General features: G+C 37.9%; 1 protein-coding gene across 4 annotated transcripts in view; it reads right to left on the bottom strand.

Annotated features, from left to right (window-relative positions):
• The window catches only part of LOC102226686 (protein cordon-bleu-like), a 51788-nt gene that overhangs the window by 10247 nt on the left and 23535 nt on the right, over positions 1 to 18006 (bottom strand). For all 4 annotated transcript variants that reach the window (XM_023330557.1, XM_023330560.1, XM_023330559.1 and 1 more), the window contains 2 exons: positions 7004 to 7577; positions 110 to 416 (listed from right to left, as the gene is read on the bottom strand). In XM_023330557.1, the coding sequence (XP_023186325.1) occupies positions 110 to 416; positions 7004 to 7577 (881 nt within the window). The remainder of the gene's footprint in view (positions 1 to 109; positions 417 to 7003; positions 7578 to 18006) is intronic.

Genomic DNA, 18006 nt, shown 5'->3' with positions numbered 1-18006 from the left:
TTTCCCATATACTCACATTAAATAACCACTTAAACCAAAGTAACGGTATAAAGCTTTCTAAAATAATCAGAGAAATCTCAAACTGAGCTTTTCATGACTTTCTGTTTACCTGTCTTTTTCTCCCCAAGTGGTATTTTCTTCATCACATGAAGCCTCCATAATGAGTACTCTCTCTCCTGTGTCACCAGCCTTTCCATCAGCTGATAAACTCCCATCCGGAGAGGTCATCGGGGTATCAGATGGGGAACTGACAATGCCAGAGTCCTCGCCCTCTGCCGCACCTTCAGAAGGTGTATAACCTTGGTCGGGAAGGCTGCCGCCAACGCTACTGCTGCCTAGAGAAAGAGTTTCAACCTCAGGCGCTGTGGTTTCTTGTTTCTGGACAATGGATGAAGTCTTTTTGGAATGAAGCCAACCTGGAGGATAATAGGTAGAAATTATTTGTATGAATACAGTGTTAACACACAATTTTGAAGTGTTAGCCAAGGTTAAAAAGAGAGAGAGAAAATTAAAGACTTTGCAGGGCACACTTTTGTTAAGTAAGAAAGCAGTTATACACAAAAACAATGCCAATAATTCTCATTCCCTATGTATCTCTCACATTCAGAAATATAACCCACAACCCAAAAGGATGAGAAAGCCAAGAGTGTTTTTGTGTTTAAAAAAAAAAAAAGAAAATGAGAGGTTCTGAAGATGTGGTTTACTGGAATAAGTTTTAACATTTATCCTGACACCACTCACACATACACGCAAACCAGAGCATATGATAAATATGCTAAACATGCTTGGGGCACAGCCCTTTGTGGTTTAATAAAATATTTTATATCATGTGCAGATTGACTTACTGTAAACAAATCCTTTTAATTCCATTTTTAACATAGTCCTTAACTCTTTTTGGTTTAAGGGAAAGGGTGGAATTGCCTCATGCCCTCTCATCTCTTCAGTACACTCATTCACTGGTCAGTTCTGTGGGTTCTGGGAAATGTATTTAGAGTGTCACTGATCTCATTGAACTGTCGGCCAAGTTAATAAAAAAATAAATGTTCTGTTTGTCAGGCCTTCTGTAGTTACGCCTGGTTGAAATGCCTTCAACAGTGAGTGACCTTGTTTTTATCACCGATGTAAGTGAGAGTTGAGCATCACTCTGGACATGCACTGTGGTGGAAAAAAAGAGAAAAAAAAAAAAAAAAAAAGGAAAAATTGACCTCGAGTATTTTAATGTGTGTATTAGGAGTGTAAGCTCTAGGCCTTGTCCGAATGTTGAGCAGAGAACAGTCAGTTCCAGGAGATGTGGTGATGACTCAGGGCTGTCCTCCCAGCTCCTTCCCAGCAACTGCTGAATCATGCCAGTTACAGCCACAATCTGCACACGTTCACACAACACGCAGAGGATAACACACACACACACACACACACACACACCTACACACGCCCAGTTATGCTTACACACAAGTAAACAGACACACAGTGTTCTCAAATCTTCAGCTCAGAAAGGACCTTGAGTACATGCATCTGTTAAAGATAAACCAAACACGTCTTCACTCCCAAGCTGTCAACTAACTATACACATACACGTGCTATTAGTCAGGACCTGACCATGCAAGAAGCCAAGTTAAAATAAAACTGTCTTGGTTCAGTTTTCAGTTGTTTAATTACAAAATATGTTTCAAAGGCAAAAAAAAAGGTTCACTGCCATATTTTTACTGACCTTGTAATTAGACATCCTTTTAAAATTTGCAACATACCTCAAAAAATTCAAAAAGATACAGTCCTTGATAAGATACATGCGACATAACAGAGCACCACTAGAAATTGTAGTCACACACTTCACAACAAGTACTGCTTTCAATAAGATAAGTTTAAACAAATAAAATAAAAGGTTACCTGGAAAAATAAACTATATAGCAAATAAAATACTCTCATAACTGTAAACATGATTCCTAGGGAACTTTGCTTAAGGCTAGATTGTTTTTATTTCCAACCAAGATGTCAGATTTACAGCACACCTCAAAAATGTCCTTTTATATATGACTTTTGAATAAGAAAAATAAAATAAAAAAAACTGAGGCACTGACACATGTCATCGACAACTGTGCTACTTATCTTTTCAATCGAAAACCTATTTGGAGGAGATATTGATGAAGTTGTCCTTATAAAAAAAGAGTAAAACACAGTCAGCTTCCTGATTGGCTCCAACACTGAATAATCTTATTTATTTTTATTTTTTTGCCACTGTTCATTAAAGGCATCTGAATTACTCAAACATGTTAGCTGACATTAGGCACTTTGCTTTTAGTTTAGATTAGGAACAGTCTTTACAGTCAGGGTCACAGAGTCTTTAGGATGAATTTCCAGTGGCAGTGTATTTTGGTATTTGATTTTTTATTTTACTACAGAGTGTGATATTTGTCTATTAAAAGTGTTGTATAGATAAACTTTCTATGATTACTTAACTCAATTTCCTACTGGATTCAGATCCACCACTATTAAAGAACATTTAGCACATTCTTTTTCTTATGGTCAATTTTGCTACAGTTTGCTACATTTAACTCTTGAATTATATAGAACTGAAAAATCTATTCTCTTATTAAATCCAAACCTATAACAACAAAAAAACCCAACATGCTTCACATAGATTACAACTCTGATACCAGCACCAATTAAAGCATTTACTCAAGTTTTAGATTTCTAAACCAATGCATTACACTAAGTACTCAAAGACAAACTGTCCACCTATTGATCTATAGCTATCACATATCTGCAGTATCAGATAGCGTTGCCTCACTCTCCTCAAACCACATTCTGAGTCCACTCACAACATGCTCTGAACTCATACAGAGTCAAAAGAAATGTAAAACCATGCAAATTATGTATAATACATATCATTTCTTTAAGAAAACACCAAAAGCCTCCTTTGAAATGCTAACAAGCTGTAGATATGAAACTATAGCTTTCAACTAATGACACGGAACAGCTTACAAAGGATGTAATAGAAAGTCCAACAGCAATAAGGCAGGGTTTAAACATTAAAAAATGAGCTGATGACAGAGGTTTGCCAAGGTGAAGAAAGAACTGAGCCAGAGAGAGACTTCAGGAGTGTTTGGGACGCAGACGCACAGGTCCACAGCAGTACACTACAAAGAGGGAGCGGGGCGGGGAGCAAAGGAAAGAACAGATCAGATTAGAGATGAAAGCATCAAACATTAATCGAGATGGTACAAAAACAACAAAAGGGCAAATAAGGAAATTGAATAGAAAATTCTATTTTAGTCATCTGCCATGGTAAGGCTGAGAACATGTACAGTAACAGATGGTGGCTCAGTATCACTCAGCAATCTCCTCCATTATGCATTTCATATACTCTGAGTTACTGAATAAATGAACACAGAAAAAACATTAAAGGCACTCCAACTGATTGGTGTTGACCTTAACTGGACATAGCAGACCCCGAAGGACCAACATGGCTTTGAGATTGACAGTCATAGATAAGGAGTATCTTGACCTCATAGGGACCCAGCATCACTCACTCAGGAGAGAAAAAATGGAAAGTGCATTAGGACACATAGTATTTACACACATGAAAACAAGTTGGATAAAAATTCAGACAGACGTCCATTTGTATCTCAGGAGAGCAGCTTCTAGGAAAAATAAAACAGAACTACAAAGAGAGGATGGCAACAATCCACACAGGGGAACTGCTTCTTCCACTTCCATTTGATCCTGTGGGGTCATGCAGTTTGTAAGCACAAAGGAGGAGGGGAAGAGAACACGAAGGAACAGATAATCTAGAGGTTGGGGCAGGCTGTTTTAGCTCTCATGTTACGGGGTTACAGCCCATTTTTCAAAGTCAAAATTCCATACTTATCCACAATCAAATATATGACGTTGGAGGACCTTTTAAAACTCAGTTTGCCACATCTATGCAAAGTTAATAAGGAATCTATGGGCAATATTTCTCTATGGGTAAAACAGTAAACATGGTGTCTGAAAAAAGACAAGAAGGAACAGGAACAATAAAAGAAATGAAGGAAAGACTAATAAACACGGGGACTGATGGATGGATAAAAACTTGTTTTAAAGACAACAATGTTTGGGTAGTAGCCTACTGGTCAAACTGTCTTTCTTTGCAGCGCTGTACTTTTGAGGCTAGGTGCTGTTCATGGCCACACTTGCAAGATGAGGAATCTTTTAATAGTCAGCTTATCCAAGTGAGAAAAAGAACAGGCAGTCCCTCCTCAATTATCTACTCTTACTGAACAGGAGCAGCAGGATTAGGGTTAGGGTTACGGTCAGTTTGGGATTCTGCAATTTTGCACATTTTCAAATGTTTGTGCTGCAGTAACCAAATAATAGAAGTTGAAAAAAAACAACAATGCATATGATACAGTTTGGCAGATATTTATACCTAGGAGCCTAACCATAGAAAGGTTGAGAAATTCTGCTTGGCATAATTATCTCCCATTTTAACTTTCCACAACAAGAGTATGTTTATTTTAGTAAATTGAGGGAAGAAACCACAAGCATTTCATTAAAAGAAAAATAAGCTGACAGGCAGGATTAAACGAGCGGTAAAAACCTAATCTTTGGAAGCATAACAGAGCTGTGACAGGGCTCTTTGTTATAACTTAGTGTGAGTTGAAATATGACAGCAACATAATGTGATCACCATATGAGTTAATGAAGACGATCACTGAGACATGTATAATAATACGTACACCAAAGGGACACTTCAATGAGAGACTAGTTTTAACATGATGTATTATTATTTCTACCCTCGAGCTTGTGAAGATTAAATGATTTGGAGACTTTTCTGGCCTGTAGGTAAAATTGTTCTTCTTATTAGATTAATTTATGTTTTCAGCTTTCTAGCACCGTCACTGAACGTGTGCTGCATGTATTTAATTTGCTCTTACTGACAGAGATATCAGATTGGCACCACGCTGCCGTTGCACAAGAAAGAGATACCAATCAGGTGTGTCAGTTCGCTTCGCAAAACGCAGCCAACTTTCAGACGTTAAATTTGCTTTGCAATGGCTCGTTTAAGTGAACCTCACACCTGTTTTGCTGCTCCTACGGCATCTTGTGAACTCTGCAGTCACTGTTTGAGAGCCCAGTGCCAAGGAGACACACAAGTCATGATTGTGCTTTGTCAAAGGAGTGGAACGAAAATACAGCCCCAGTAGAAATGCAAGTATTACTCCTGTGAGATTTCATAACAGGGTAAATCTATCTTGGGTACCAACGGTTAACAGAGGATAAACAGGTTTAAGAAAAGTGACACCAAGGAAGTAAAAAAAACATGCAGCAGCTAATTTAGTGAAAGAAAAATACACTCGCTAAAATGTGCATACAGTATGTGTGCTACCAGCAAACAACAGCAGACCGAGTAACTGGGCCAAATTTAAAGATGGCAGACAATTTCACTAGACTTAATTTTTTATGACATATAATAGAGAGGACATATGGAACGTGGTGTGCTGAGAGAAGGAGACCAGTCTGCAGAACCAATAGATTAGCACGATTCAGTACAAACTTGCAGGAAGCAACTGCATTCAACTTCTGTTCAGACCCTCAGAAAATGGGATGGATTGTTTGCAGTTGGAAGTACAAATTCAGCACATAAAAATGCAAGTATGAGACAGGTGTTATTTTTGATAATTTCTTTAACAACGTCCCTGAATTCAGCTGCATGGGAAGTAAAAGAACAAATTCCAAGGCTATGTGCCTGTCTCCTAAAACAGTGGTTATATCCGAGTAAAAACCCAAACAAAATGTGGTGACTATGCAAGTCAACTGGCCAGCGTGCTGGTTACCAAGTTAGCATGAAGATTGAATGCAGAATGGTGGACGAACATTAAAGACCGAAGACTCCAACTGATTTCTAAATCTGCTGTACATTTGTGTAGTAGGAGTAGTAGGCAAGTCGTCCTGCTGTTGGACATTAAGATGTGTAACTGGTGCTGCTCCTCTTAAGTGCTATTTGATCATCATCATAAGAAATACAGCTTTATAGATGTCACTAAGACGAAAGAAAAAATATTTTATTTCTTTTTTTTTCTTTAAATATAATAGGAAAAGACAACTTTGGCAATGTATTATATGGATTCAGTAATTATCTTGATGACTACCTCTCACTCATTTCTGCCTTATAAACTAGTCATCTCATACTTCAATCTTACATCTGCGTTTATCTGCCTTTCCAGCAGCACTCTTCTTCCTTAAAACTCTGCCAGCCTCGGTTTTTCTGCCTCGTTACCCCACCATTTCTGTCAAAACCTTCCCACGCTCTCCTCTCTACACTTCTGGCACTCTCACCTCTTCTCATCCTTTTTGAGGTCCGTGTATCTCTCATCTTTGCCCCTGTCAGACACGCCAACCCTCCGCTGCAGTCTCACTCTGCCACTGAGCGTATTCTGGGTTACGTAGAAGTCAATAAAAGGTCATCTAAAGGTCAGGAAATGTAAATCTATGACAGATTTATCTACATGCAAATCTGCCACGTCTCTGAAGTTCTGAGTGTGATTGCATGCATATGAAAGAAAGGCAGATAAAGAAAAAGAAGGCAGAGACAGACGAAGCTTGAGAGATGGATAAGCCTAAGTTTGAGACAAGGACTCCATTGTGTCAAGAACTGCGATTTAAAAAAAAAAGGAAAAAAGTTCCACAAGTAGCTATCAAACACACGCGGGCATACAAGCCTCCTTTCTCTTAGCTGGGTATATACGTCACCTCTCTGACAGGTAAAGAGTCAGATGTTTCTGCAATGTGACAGCTCAGTTCTGCAGGGCAGACAGGTAGAAAACTTCAACTGGTAACTTGTGACTGCCTCACAGTGTCTTTGCCACGACTCTCCAAAGTTAAGTGAGCGCTACCTGAAATTTTGTTATTTTTGTTCTTCAAATGTATCTTGAATTTACGGTTTAACAGAAGTTCAAGAATAACACTTTGATTAGGATTTCTATTGTTTTTCTGAAAGCATTTTAGAGTCATAAAAGATATTTACCCATTCCGCTGTGTCTGTTGTTCTCCGTTTCATCCAGTGAGAGATTCAGGGCCGATTCAGAGTCTGACCTGGAATTGCTGTCAGAACGTTTCTCTTTATTTTGTTTTGTGGCCGTCATGTTGGACTTTTTTATTGTGAGCTGGACCTGCACAGGCCCACTGGCCGCGCTGCTGGTGCTGCAGCAGGAACCGGCCTGGTCAAGGTCAACATCTGAGTCGTCAAGGCTGCGGCTGAGCTCGGAGCTGGAATCCTGCACAACCAGGCTGTCTGTGGTGGTGCTGCTGCTGGGGGACGGAGAACTTCGGGGTGGAGTGGCATCGCGCACGGGTGGAGGTTTTGGTGTCTTTTCACCACGAGAAACTTCTGCTGTCTGCATGACCACAGAGTCATCAGAGAACGTGGGCAATTGTGGTGTTCTGGTACGGGGGACTGGGGTGGGAATTTCAATGCTGCGGAGATTGGAAACGGAAACAACAGTTGCTGAAGGATCATCAGAATCCAGAGTGATGGGGGAAGGTGAGGGTGGAGGAGGTGGAGCCTTTCTCTTCCTTTGGCCTTCTGAACTAGGGTCCTCCTAACAGAAAATAGCAAAAAGAAGATGGTGTAAGACATTTTATGCAAAAACCTTCTTCATACAGAGTCTTGTGACAGTATTCATAGGGTAATTTTTTTACATTTTGTACAAGATGACCATAAACAATGTATCCCATGGAATTTTATGTGACAGATCCGTGAACCATAACAATGGAGAAAATGACGATCATAACTTCATCTTATGTTGTGATTTCAACTCCAAGACTTTTGAGGAAAGTCTCCACCAACCGCCTCCACTGAATAGAAGCAACTCCATAGCATGATGGGCCCCACCACCATATTTCCCAGGATTTTGGGATTTAGTTTGATGCGCAATGTTAGCTTATGACCTACACAGCATTTTGCATGTAGGCCAAAATGTCTTGATGATGCTCTTCTATCTACTGTATTTATTCTAACATCAAATTATGCATAGTTAGCTGATTGAAGTTTTACATTTGATGTATAATCTTGGCCTTATCTAATCAAGTAACATCTTCCATGTATGCTGGGTGAGTTAACAGTGCTAATGTCGTTCTGCTTTTGGTTCAGAGTAAACATAGACCCTATACAATTAGCACCTCTCCATCTCTCTTTACCTTCTAAAACATTTACATGCTGCACTACACAGGTAGTGTTACCAAATTGCAGGCATAAAGAGGCTAAACGCTTGGTAGTTACACCTCTGCTAACATTTATTGTAGTCCAAGGAGACGCATATTTCATACTGTAATAAATATCAATTTGGGATATATTGTCCTGCCCTACAGCACAATATATATTGTGGCATGTGGATAAATTTGAAATATAATGTATAATGGCATTTTTTTCAACAATGGGTTTCATTTGGTGTGCACCACAAATCTGCCTTCACAGTGTGTCTACATGTATAAATTGGTCTTGAATCTTTAAATTAGGCCCCTCTGCTGTTGAAAGGAAGGAACAGAAAAGAGATGCACGCCAAAAAAAAAGTCAATTTTGGCATCAACGGAGTACAACAGTCCTACATACACACCACTTTATTTTTGGTGAAAGTAGCCCTTGCTGTATGGACACATCTTTGGTGTCCATACAGTAACCAAGAGTCTTCCTGTCGGTAGATTCCCTGATCTAAGTTGTGGAACTCCACAACTCCTTCAGAGGAGTCCCGTAATGCCCTATTTGGCTGCTTCTCTGATTAATGCTCTTCCTACCTGTCCTTGTGATTTATGTTTGTTTACTACTGTTCTCTAACAAACTTCAAAGGCCTTTTAAGGACAGCTGTATTTCAGGTACAATTAACACAGACTTTACACACATCGGGACTCTGGTTGCACATTTGTCCTGAAGGTAGGTGGTTGCACTGAATTTTGTAAAACACTAAATTACTACACCCAACATAAAATTCCAGTAAAATACATCAAGTTCTGTCACTGTAATTGAAAAATGTAGAAAAATTTCAGGATAAATTAATAGTTTTGCAAGTCACTGTCTATGTGTCTGGTTTAAGCATTAATCATTTAGTAAATTCAGCCCATCAGGACTGAAACAATTTTACAGCCAAGTAATCAAATTGAGTGGAGTGCTGGCAGAGGCCTGAGTCTTTTAGCCATTAGTGTGTCAACATTCCTCTTCAATTCAAGACATTTAAGGTCTCCCAGCAATTCATTTAAAATGATGCTGTGGTATTGCAACAGAACACCAGTATGAGCTTTTAACTGGGATATTTTGTAAGTTCTATCTTAAAAACGAATGTTATTTAAAAATTAGAAATGTATGTTTTCTTTTATTAAAATGACAACATTGTCCGGATTCATTACATGCCATACACCAGTAGTCCTGAGTTTAAAATGATATTACTGTCAACCAATAGTTTCCTTTTAAGCTACATTATGAGTTTTTTAATGAGTTAGCATTCTGAACGAAAAAAAATAAGCTAAACCACAAAATTATATACATATATATAAAAAAAGTTTGGAATGGGTTTCTTCTATGTAAAAGAAGTAAGTGGATAAAAACAGAAAGCGAGCAAGACAAACGTTCTGAATCTAACAAAATAAGTTACAAATGAACTAATTTACTCTACTGGGAGACAAAGCCATTCTCTTTCTTCATGAGGTCAGCGCTAAAAGATTCATTATTATTATGATAAGACGGGCTATAACAGAATAGATTTTAAATTTCCAAGTAGCTCTTGCCTTCTATTTTCGTTCTCTCTGAAACTCAACAGACAACATGCCCAGAGTTGCACACAGGGTTGCATCATTCAGCAGGGCATGAAAGAGATCAGGCCACCTTGTCTTTCTGCAGGCACACAGGGTTCACACATGAACTCAGTGAACCCGGTGCATGGCATTCTATAGAAACCCGAATGCCCTCCTCCCCCCGCTCCAAATAGCTGTCCTTTTCTTCAAGGCTCTCCTGTTTTTCTCTCACCCCAGTATTCATATATACATGGACATGGGCCAAAGTTGAGCTGCAATGGATGATTGACTTGCCTTGGAAGATGGATGTGTATGCGTGAGAAGGCCCGCGTGTTGTTTGTGTGTGTGTCTGTCGGCGTGTACATGAGTGTATTTATGCTTGTATACGAGTTTGGGTGACTGTTTTCTCTACAGAATAAAAATGCGGGACTGCAGTGAAGCCAGTGTCATGAAAGGAGTACTTCATGGGGTTCACCTGACAAGCAGTTGGATACCCACTCTCATTTATAATCATAATGATACTCTTGGCTTGAGCTGAACAGCATAGATAGGATTGTTAAGAAGCATTACATGCGTGTTGCTCTCTTGAGCTTATGGCGCCATGACTGGGAATGCAGCATGCACTTATGAGTAGGGAATCACAGATAAGGCTTCAAGCTATATTAAACCACATTTACAAGGCAATCCTTAGCCTTAAAAGAATTCACTGAGAGTTCCAAGTCATTTGTATGTGCTAAAAGTTTAGTTGCGAAGATTTTTATTTTTGATCTTAAACAGACTTCACCACAAAGATGCTCTGTTTAGTTTCAGTAAAAAAAACAAAAAAAAAAACATGCAGAACTATGATGCTTCAAAGAGAAACCTACTCAGTGACAAACTAAAGGATTACAATCTTTATACTAATGTGAAGAACAGATAAGAGAAAATATAAACACTAGTTATCTGAAGACATGGAAATACCAGCCATTTGTATTCCTTTGGCTTTAGAATTAGATTTTTTGATTAAAAAAAAAAAAAAAAGCCCAACAATGGTTTATTTAGTCTAAATAAACGGACTATAGAGTAAGTTTACAGGACTTCGGAAAGATTTACACTGCCTTACTAAAACAATCTATTCCATTAACTGAGGTTTGACAGAAAACTTTTGCTCTGGATTTTTCTAGGCCTAAATATGTGTCCATGTTACACTATTCAGATTTTTATTTGAAAAAAAAAGAAAAAAGACCAATGTATGCATTTTCTTCCACTTCAAATTTGTACACTTCTTTGTGTTGGTTTATCACAAAGGTTTCCCTGTAAAACATACATTGAAGTTTGAGGTAAAAATGATAAAATTAGAGAATTTTCAGGTGGTACCAATATTTTTGTAAGTCACTGTGAATGTAACAGGATTCAAGCACACCAATCACAGCTGTTCAGTCAGTAAAAATACACAGAAAGAGAGACAAAATGAAACAGAACAGACTGGTATGTCTTTTACTTGTTAAACTTTATAACTTGTGAGAATACTGGCCCCATGATTGAGCATTCTTGACCATACAGGGCCACGCAAATAAATGCTTAAACCTGGCCAAGCTACCATTCATCAGCTGCAGATAAGGGTCTTTTTAACAGAGCAACATTACAGCACTAATGTGGAATGTAAACCTTAGTATGCCTATCTATTAGACATTTTATTTGTGTGTGCAAGGGCTTGTCTACATACAGGAGCTTACTCACAATTGCATGAGTTTGCGCAAATGCGTGTACATGTCAAAGGTAAAAATAGCAGCCAAACACGATGGATTCCAATGTCATAAACACCCCTCAAAGCAGCAGGCTAGAAGACAGCTGCTGTGCTTTTCAGTGTCACTGTTATGATGAAGATGTAGGGTTGTGAGTGTAAGATGAAAGAGGTTTCATGTAAAAAGGTTTTAACAATGTGTGTCAGTGAGAAACGAGGGTGGGGGCGAAGGGTGGAGAAATGGATCAGGAGACACACAGCTGACCCAGTTTCATTGTTGTCCAACCTGTTCTACTAACCCACTGATATTTCAAGTTTTTCTTACCTCTTTCTTTTCATCAGCAAGGAAAGATAATTACATTTATTTTCAGACTCGATGAAATTACAGCAGAGGGGCAATTGAAGCAGTAATTTAATTTAAAAGTAACCAAATCTGTAAAACTCAGAAAGTATAATCTTTGTCATTTATTGAAAAGTCAGATATAGTCAATAACAACTCCTCCAACACAACCACATTCTGTTTACAATAAAAAATTCTAATTTAGACAAACCTTAAATTATGGTTACAACCCCAGCAATGCTCACATGAAAAATTAAGCCGCAGTTGCTTTGAACCCGACACAAACATTCACGTTTCATTCATTTGTCCAATCTACACTGAATGACTTCATACATAACATGTTTGGACAGCCTCACGTCCAAAGAGAACTTGTCCTACACAGGAGGGGCCAGGTTCCCCTAATCCTGGCCCCTTCCTCGTCCTCTCTCAACCTTCAAGGACTATGCACAAGAAAAGAAAGCGCATATTGTTTTCTTGTAATGAACCCTAGACTTCTTGTTCCATCGCATTACAGAATTCAGCTTCACAATAACAGAGCACAACAAGAGGGTTCAGGTTTAGCGGATGGTAACACACAAAGCCCCAAAAAACTCTTCTCATTCACCTGTTACAGTGTTGGGGTGGTTTCTTGAAAGATTAGATATTTCTCACATCGACACTAAAATAATGGCATATGGGTAATGCTCTGCTAATACATTAGTCTGAACACAACTAATGCATAAAAACAAAAAGGAAATGTACCGTCAAACTTTTGACTGAGTTTGATGGTACATTCAAACTATTTTGTATGACTGAAAATAGACTTATTTTATTGCTGAACTCATTGCGCTTGAAGAATAGTGCCATTTTATAGAATATTCAAGTAACTATGTGACCTTAAGTCATTGTAAAATGCTGTTTATTTCAAACTTTAAAAAATTGACTTCTCAAATCTTGCCTCTGTCTCTTGAAGGAGCTCCTACTCTTTCTGACACTTCACGTGGTTTTCACATTTTATTACCAAAAAAAAAAAGAAAAATCAGGGGGTCTTTGAAGCATAAGACCTTGGGTCTTTGTTTTCTATGACTTTTCACTTCAATACCAACTGTAAATCCTGTTGCACTATGTCTCCACTAGATTTGCACATGAACATTGACTAGGCCGTTCTAACAAATGAAAATTTTTCAATCTAAACCATTTCATTATAGCCCTGGCTATACTGTATGTCTACAGTCCAGCTTTGGTCTAATCTGACCAGACCACCATATCTTGCATCCATGTCCCCTTCCCAATAACATTAGTGACAAACTTTAAATGTCAGCTTTTAAACTTCAACAGCTGACAACAGCTTTTTTTTCTTGTCACTCTTTTATAAGGCTATTTTTCTTTAACTTTCAAACAAATAAAGTTTTTGGGTCCAGAGAGTCATCCACCTGACCTGTGATCTCAACAGCCACTCCCTATTTAGCATTAGCTCTGACTGATGCTCTCTTTGCCAGCTTCCTAGCATGGAAAGCCACGTTTTCACAGGATTGCTTTCAATTCTCATTAGATAGTCTTAACATTGCTCTATGAGATGATGTTTACTCAAGAGGTTGGAAAATCTTCCATCTTTTATTCCAGTTCACAGTCATCCTGTATTTTATGCTGGCAGGAAAGTTTGGGATTTTTCTGTTACAAAATGTCAAAAAATTGAGGGATTTAAATATTTTTGTAGGTCACTGTACTGTACATCGATACACAGAGACGAACTGTATCCTAAAGAAACCTACTGGAGAATGTAAAATACAGATGTATCTACAGGACCCAGAGCACCTGCTGTTTTCAGCTGTAGCACTATCCAACCAAAACAAGGGCTATAAAATAAGGATGGATATGGATAAGAACGTGCAGAGGAAGTGCCGTCTGTTGGTTTTGGCACAAGTGAACTTCTTTTCTAGTGCTTCCAACTGATTCAGGAAAAAAACATGTTTTGTTTCTGAAACATATTTGGAGATACTATAGCCACGAGGCAGGTGGGTAAACATCCTATCTGCATGCTTCAAAACCAATGTTGAAAATTGATGTCACGCATCCTGAAAGCCCAGGATACTTTCCTTGAGTCATAGTGTACAGATTCACATTCAATGTATATCCTATGGTGTCCATTGAAGCTGAAACAAAAAGCATGTTGCAAGGCTGAAAGATGTATGAATTTACTACACAGTACTTTAAAGGGATCCAACAACAGATGTCTGTTCATTATTTGACTGAAACAGGGCTGCATGTTAGATCATATCAAAATTTTAGTTGATTATTTTCCCCCTTCCATCAGTAGTTTGCAAAGTGAGAGATTACCTCACTTTGTAATCTTCAAGTCCTTTATTAAATGACTTAATAGATAATAACTAACTCCTTTAACTTTGAAACAAAAGTTCAAAATCTGGTTATAAAAGTTATAAAATGACTATAAAGACATTATATTAAAAGTACAGAGAATAAATGGTCCTGTTACAACCACACCATCCATAAATTCTACTGAGCAAACTGGGAAGCAACTGAAAAACAATTTCTCACAGCTGACATGCCACAACCAGGACTGCCAATTAACTGAACAACCTTTAAGGTTCATGTAACAAGATATATCATTCGATATTATGGCATGTCAGGGTCTGTAAACTAGAACAGACATCAACACAGAAGCATGCTGTATGACATCCCAGTCCTCCGATTGCTCTGGCAGGTAGGTGAGTGGACCCTGGACATTTTAATTAAAGTGTGAAATTAATCATATGAATGATGCATATTAAAGACAAAGACTAAAAACAATAAAATTGTGTTTATTCAATGTAAATGCAATGTGGGTTATAAAAAACCCACATTTGTAAGCAATAATTCAAGAAGCAAAAACTTCTGGAAGCAAAAACTGGCTTTTTCTGACAAAACTGAAATATAAATGGGAAAAAATGTCAACTATTGCTCAGTTCTTTAAAGCACATAAATTATCAAACAAGAAAGTCTAGCTTATCCTTTAAAGTTTTTAGCTGAATTTGCTTCGAGGTGGAGAAATGAAGGATTTCCAGAAACAACTTTAAAATTACATGAACTCAAAAGTGAATACTGAGATATTTTAGATATTGGATATTTTAGATACTATAATATGAGTAGCTTGCCTCAATTGCAACTTGAACTGTATTCAATTTGACTTTCTTAACGTCCCGTCATCATTTCTGGCTCTTTTTACATTCTCTTTACATTCTCTTATGTGTAGGCTTCATAAGAGAATCAACTTCTCAGAATAGAGCCAGAAGGTTCTGTAACAGTAGCTGCATGGCTCCAATGCTGAAAGGGAAAGCGTGGGAGCACAACTACTGAGATAGGAAGGCAAAAATCAAAATTGAATTTGAAATACAATTTACTGACAAAGCAAAACATAATGAGGTTGCAAGGCCCCCTGGCTGGCTTTAAAACTCCTTTACTCCAGCTCTGTAATGCTACTTAGCCTGTTTTTAACTTTTACCCTGCTGTGTCCTTCTCATGCAAGATGAGAGCGGTTCTACAGGCAGCCATCCACATTGCATGCTGTACAGCAATGGATTGTTATTCAAGTTAAAGTAGTAGTTTGGGTAGCTTTATCTACTGTAGCTTGATGCATTAAGTACAAATAATGTCATGCATGCCTTAATATTTCAGCTACTAAAATAAAGGAACAGAAAGTACATAAAATATGGTCTGTGCAGAGTGCTCTGTGTAACAAAGCCTACATTTGTTCAAGACTGATCATTTGCAATAGTTTGTAAATACCCAGTTGCCTTAAAATCTCCAATAAAATCAAGAATAAAGAGATTCGAATCCTCATAATTCTGTCATTAAGGCTGATTTAGTTTTTTCTTTTTTCTTCTTCGACCGGCCTTCATTATCTCCATTGTATTGGCTTTATAAAGCTTTGTTATAGCAATCTCATTATTCTCATTGCCAGTTTTGTGATGTCAGTATCCATTACCACATCTTGCACATCAAATTAGTAGACCACATAAGCTTACTTTGATCAGAGGGACCTTCGTAATGAGGACAGTCATAATAAATAGCTGTCCTCAGATGACCTGCTATTATGTTCCTAATATGCCCGTCTCTCCCAGAACACCCATTTATAACTGTATTTTTGCTGGTATAGAGGTTCTTGGATACAATGAAGGATGATTAAAATGAAAAAAAAGACAAAAATATAAAAAAGCCTCAACAATTGCAAAAGTTTGACACACTTAATGAGTGCACTCAAAATCTTACCAGTTTTATAAGTTCAAGTTCTCATCCACAGAATATTCAATTTCTTCAACCGCCTGCAGCAAATACATTGCTACATTTCAAGCAAATGAAAAAGCAAAACTGTTCACTGTGAAACGATTAGATTTGACACGTTCAGTTGTTTGACAGTATTAAGTCATGCAGTATTTAATTTATTACAGTATTTAATGCCAATGCCCTTCAGAAGCGTTCTTGATCAGACCTGGCTGCTCAGGCAATCTTAACTGTCATGAGTTTAAATCCTTTTTAACAGCACGGATAAAAAATTTACAGGTCAGGCACAGCTGTAATCTTTGAGCATCTCATATTTCAGTTCTGTCCCAAGATACATTCCTGCTGATTTAGAGTTTACAATCTCACATCACCTCAGCATTTAAAGTCCATATACCATTCTGATGCAACGATTTGCATACACTTCAAAAACACCGTGTACAGGTGGTGTATTGTTGATAAGACCAGCTAAGCCATCAACAGCGTGTCCTTGTTAGTCTTCAACACCAGAAATCCTGAGACAAGAAACATGAGATGCCACCAGCACTACAGTGACAGCACTCTTGCAACAAGAGGACTCGTATAAATACATATGACACAGTTCACAGACTTAGTAACGGCGCACAACAGCAAGATGGAGACATCTATTATTAGACCAGTCATCGGGTCTTCAGCTAACCTTTCCAACTCCTGCTCTGTCTAGCAGCGTCCTGGAGGTGTTGTAATTTGGATCTGGTGTCAACCATAACCCTCAGTCTGACAGGTGCAAGGATAAATATCAAATCTCTGTCTGAGCAAGTCAAATTTAAAATCCCTAAAAGCAGCAAAACAATTACACCGAGTGTCTTTGGAGTAGCAAAACAAGGGAAAAAAAGGATTTGAATATTAAACATTTATTATTTAGTAACAAATGCATTTTCAATGTTAAGTTGCATTCACATAGCACCAACAAGAATTTTTGGCCCTCCGGGTAAATACATGCAAAAAGCCATAAAATATGATCCCATACTGTAACAAAATGGTAAAATTCTCAAGTTATTTTGAGTATATTTATGAAATAGGTAAACTATTGCATTGGCAATAACAGTTAGTGTGATAAAAAAGATTTAAGACCAATTTACCATTCCTGTAGTGCCTTGCAAGAGTATTCACTCCCCTTAAACCAGTTTCCACTTAAAATAGTACAAAGAACAAAAGGTCCTGTTACATCCACATCATCTCAACAAAGTGAGAAAGAAAAACAAATTCCCAAAGGTGACATGCCACAACCATGACTGCCAGTTAATTGGACAACTGAGATTCTAACCCTCATAATTCTGTCATTAAGGTTGATGATGTTTTTTTTTCTTCTTTGACCTGCCTTCATTACCTCCACTGCAATGGCCTTATAAAGCTCTGTTTTAAAAATCTCATTATTCCCAATGCCTGTGTACTGATGTCGGTATCCATTACTACATCTTCCGCATCAAATTTGTTGATCACATAACCACACACTGCAGTTGGGTCTGGTGTGAAACTAAAGAAGAATATGTGAAAAATAACTCCATGCTCGTTTTTTAGAATGGGAGATGATATGTCATGCCGTGGGCTTGTTTCTCCAAAAGTAGTTCCTGGTAAATTTGTTCATAAAAATCTGGAGTCCTTTACAGGAACATAAGTGTTGGGGGTACTGTATATCTATAAGCTTATCTGGTATAAAATCAAACGTACACTGAAAAAAAGAAAAGAGATTCTTGCTCTTGTGTTTTTTTATTATAATTATTTTAATCTCTCTGGCTTGAGCCTACATCATAGTCAGCTGTTTGGAGTTGATGATATTTTCTCAGAAACAACTTCCGCTTCTTTGTACTCTGTTTGTTTGTGTGCTTAATTATGCCAGTGAGAATAGCACAAATGTCCATGTTAACATGGGAATAATATTTCTCCTCTG

This window comes from Xiphophorus maculatus, chromosome 3 (assembly GCF_002775205.1).
Source record: "Xiphophorus maculatus strain JP 163 A chromosome 3, X_maculatus-5.0-male, whole genome shotgun sequence".
NCBI classification, from domain to species: Eukaryota; Metazoa; Chordata; class Actinopteri; order Cyprinodontiformes; family Poeciliidae; genus Xiphophorus; species Xiphophorus maculatus.
The sequence above is the reverse complement of the archived record's forward strand: the minus strand, read 5'-3'. Positions and strand labels throughout refer to the sequence as shown.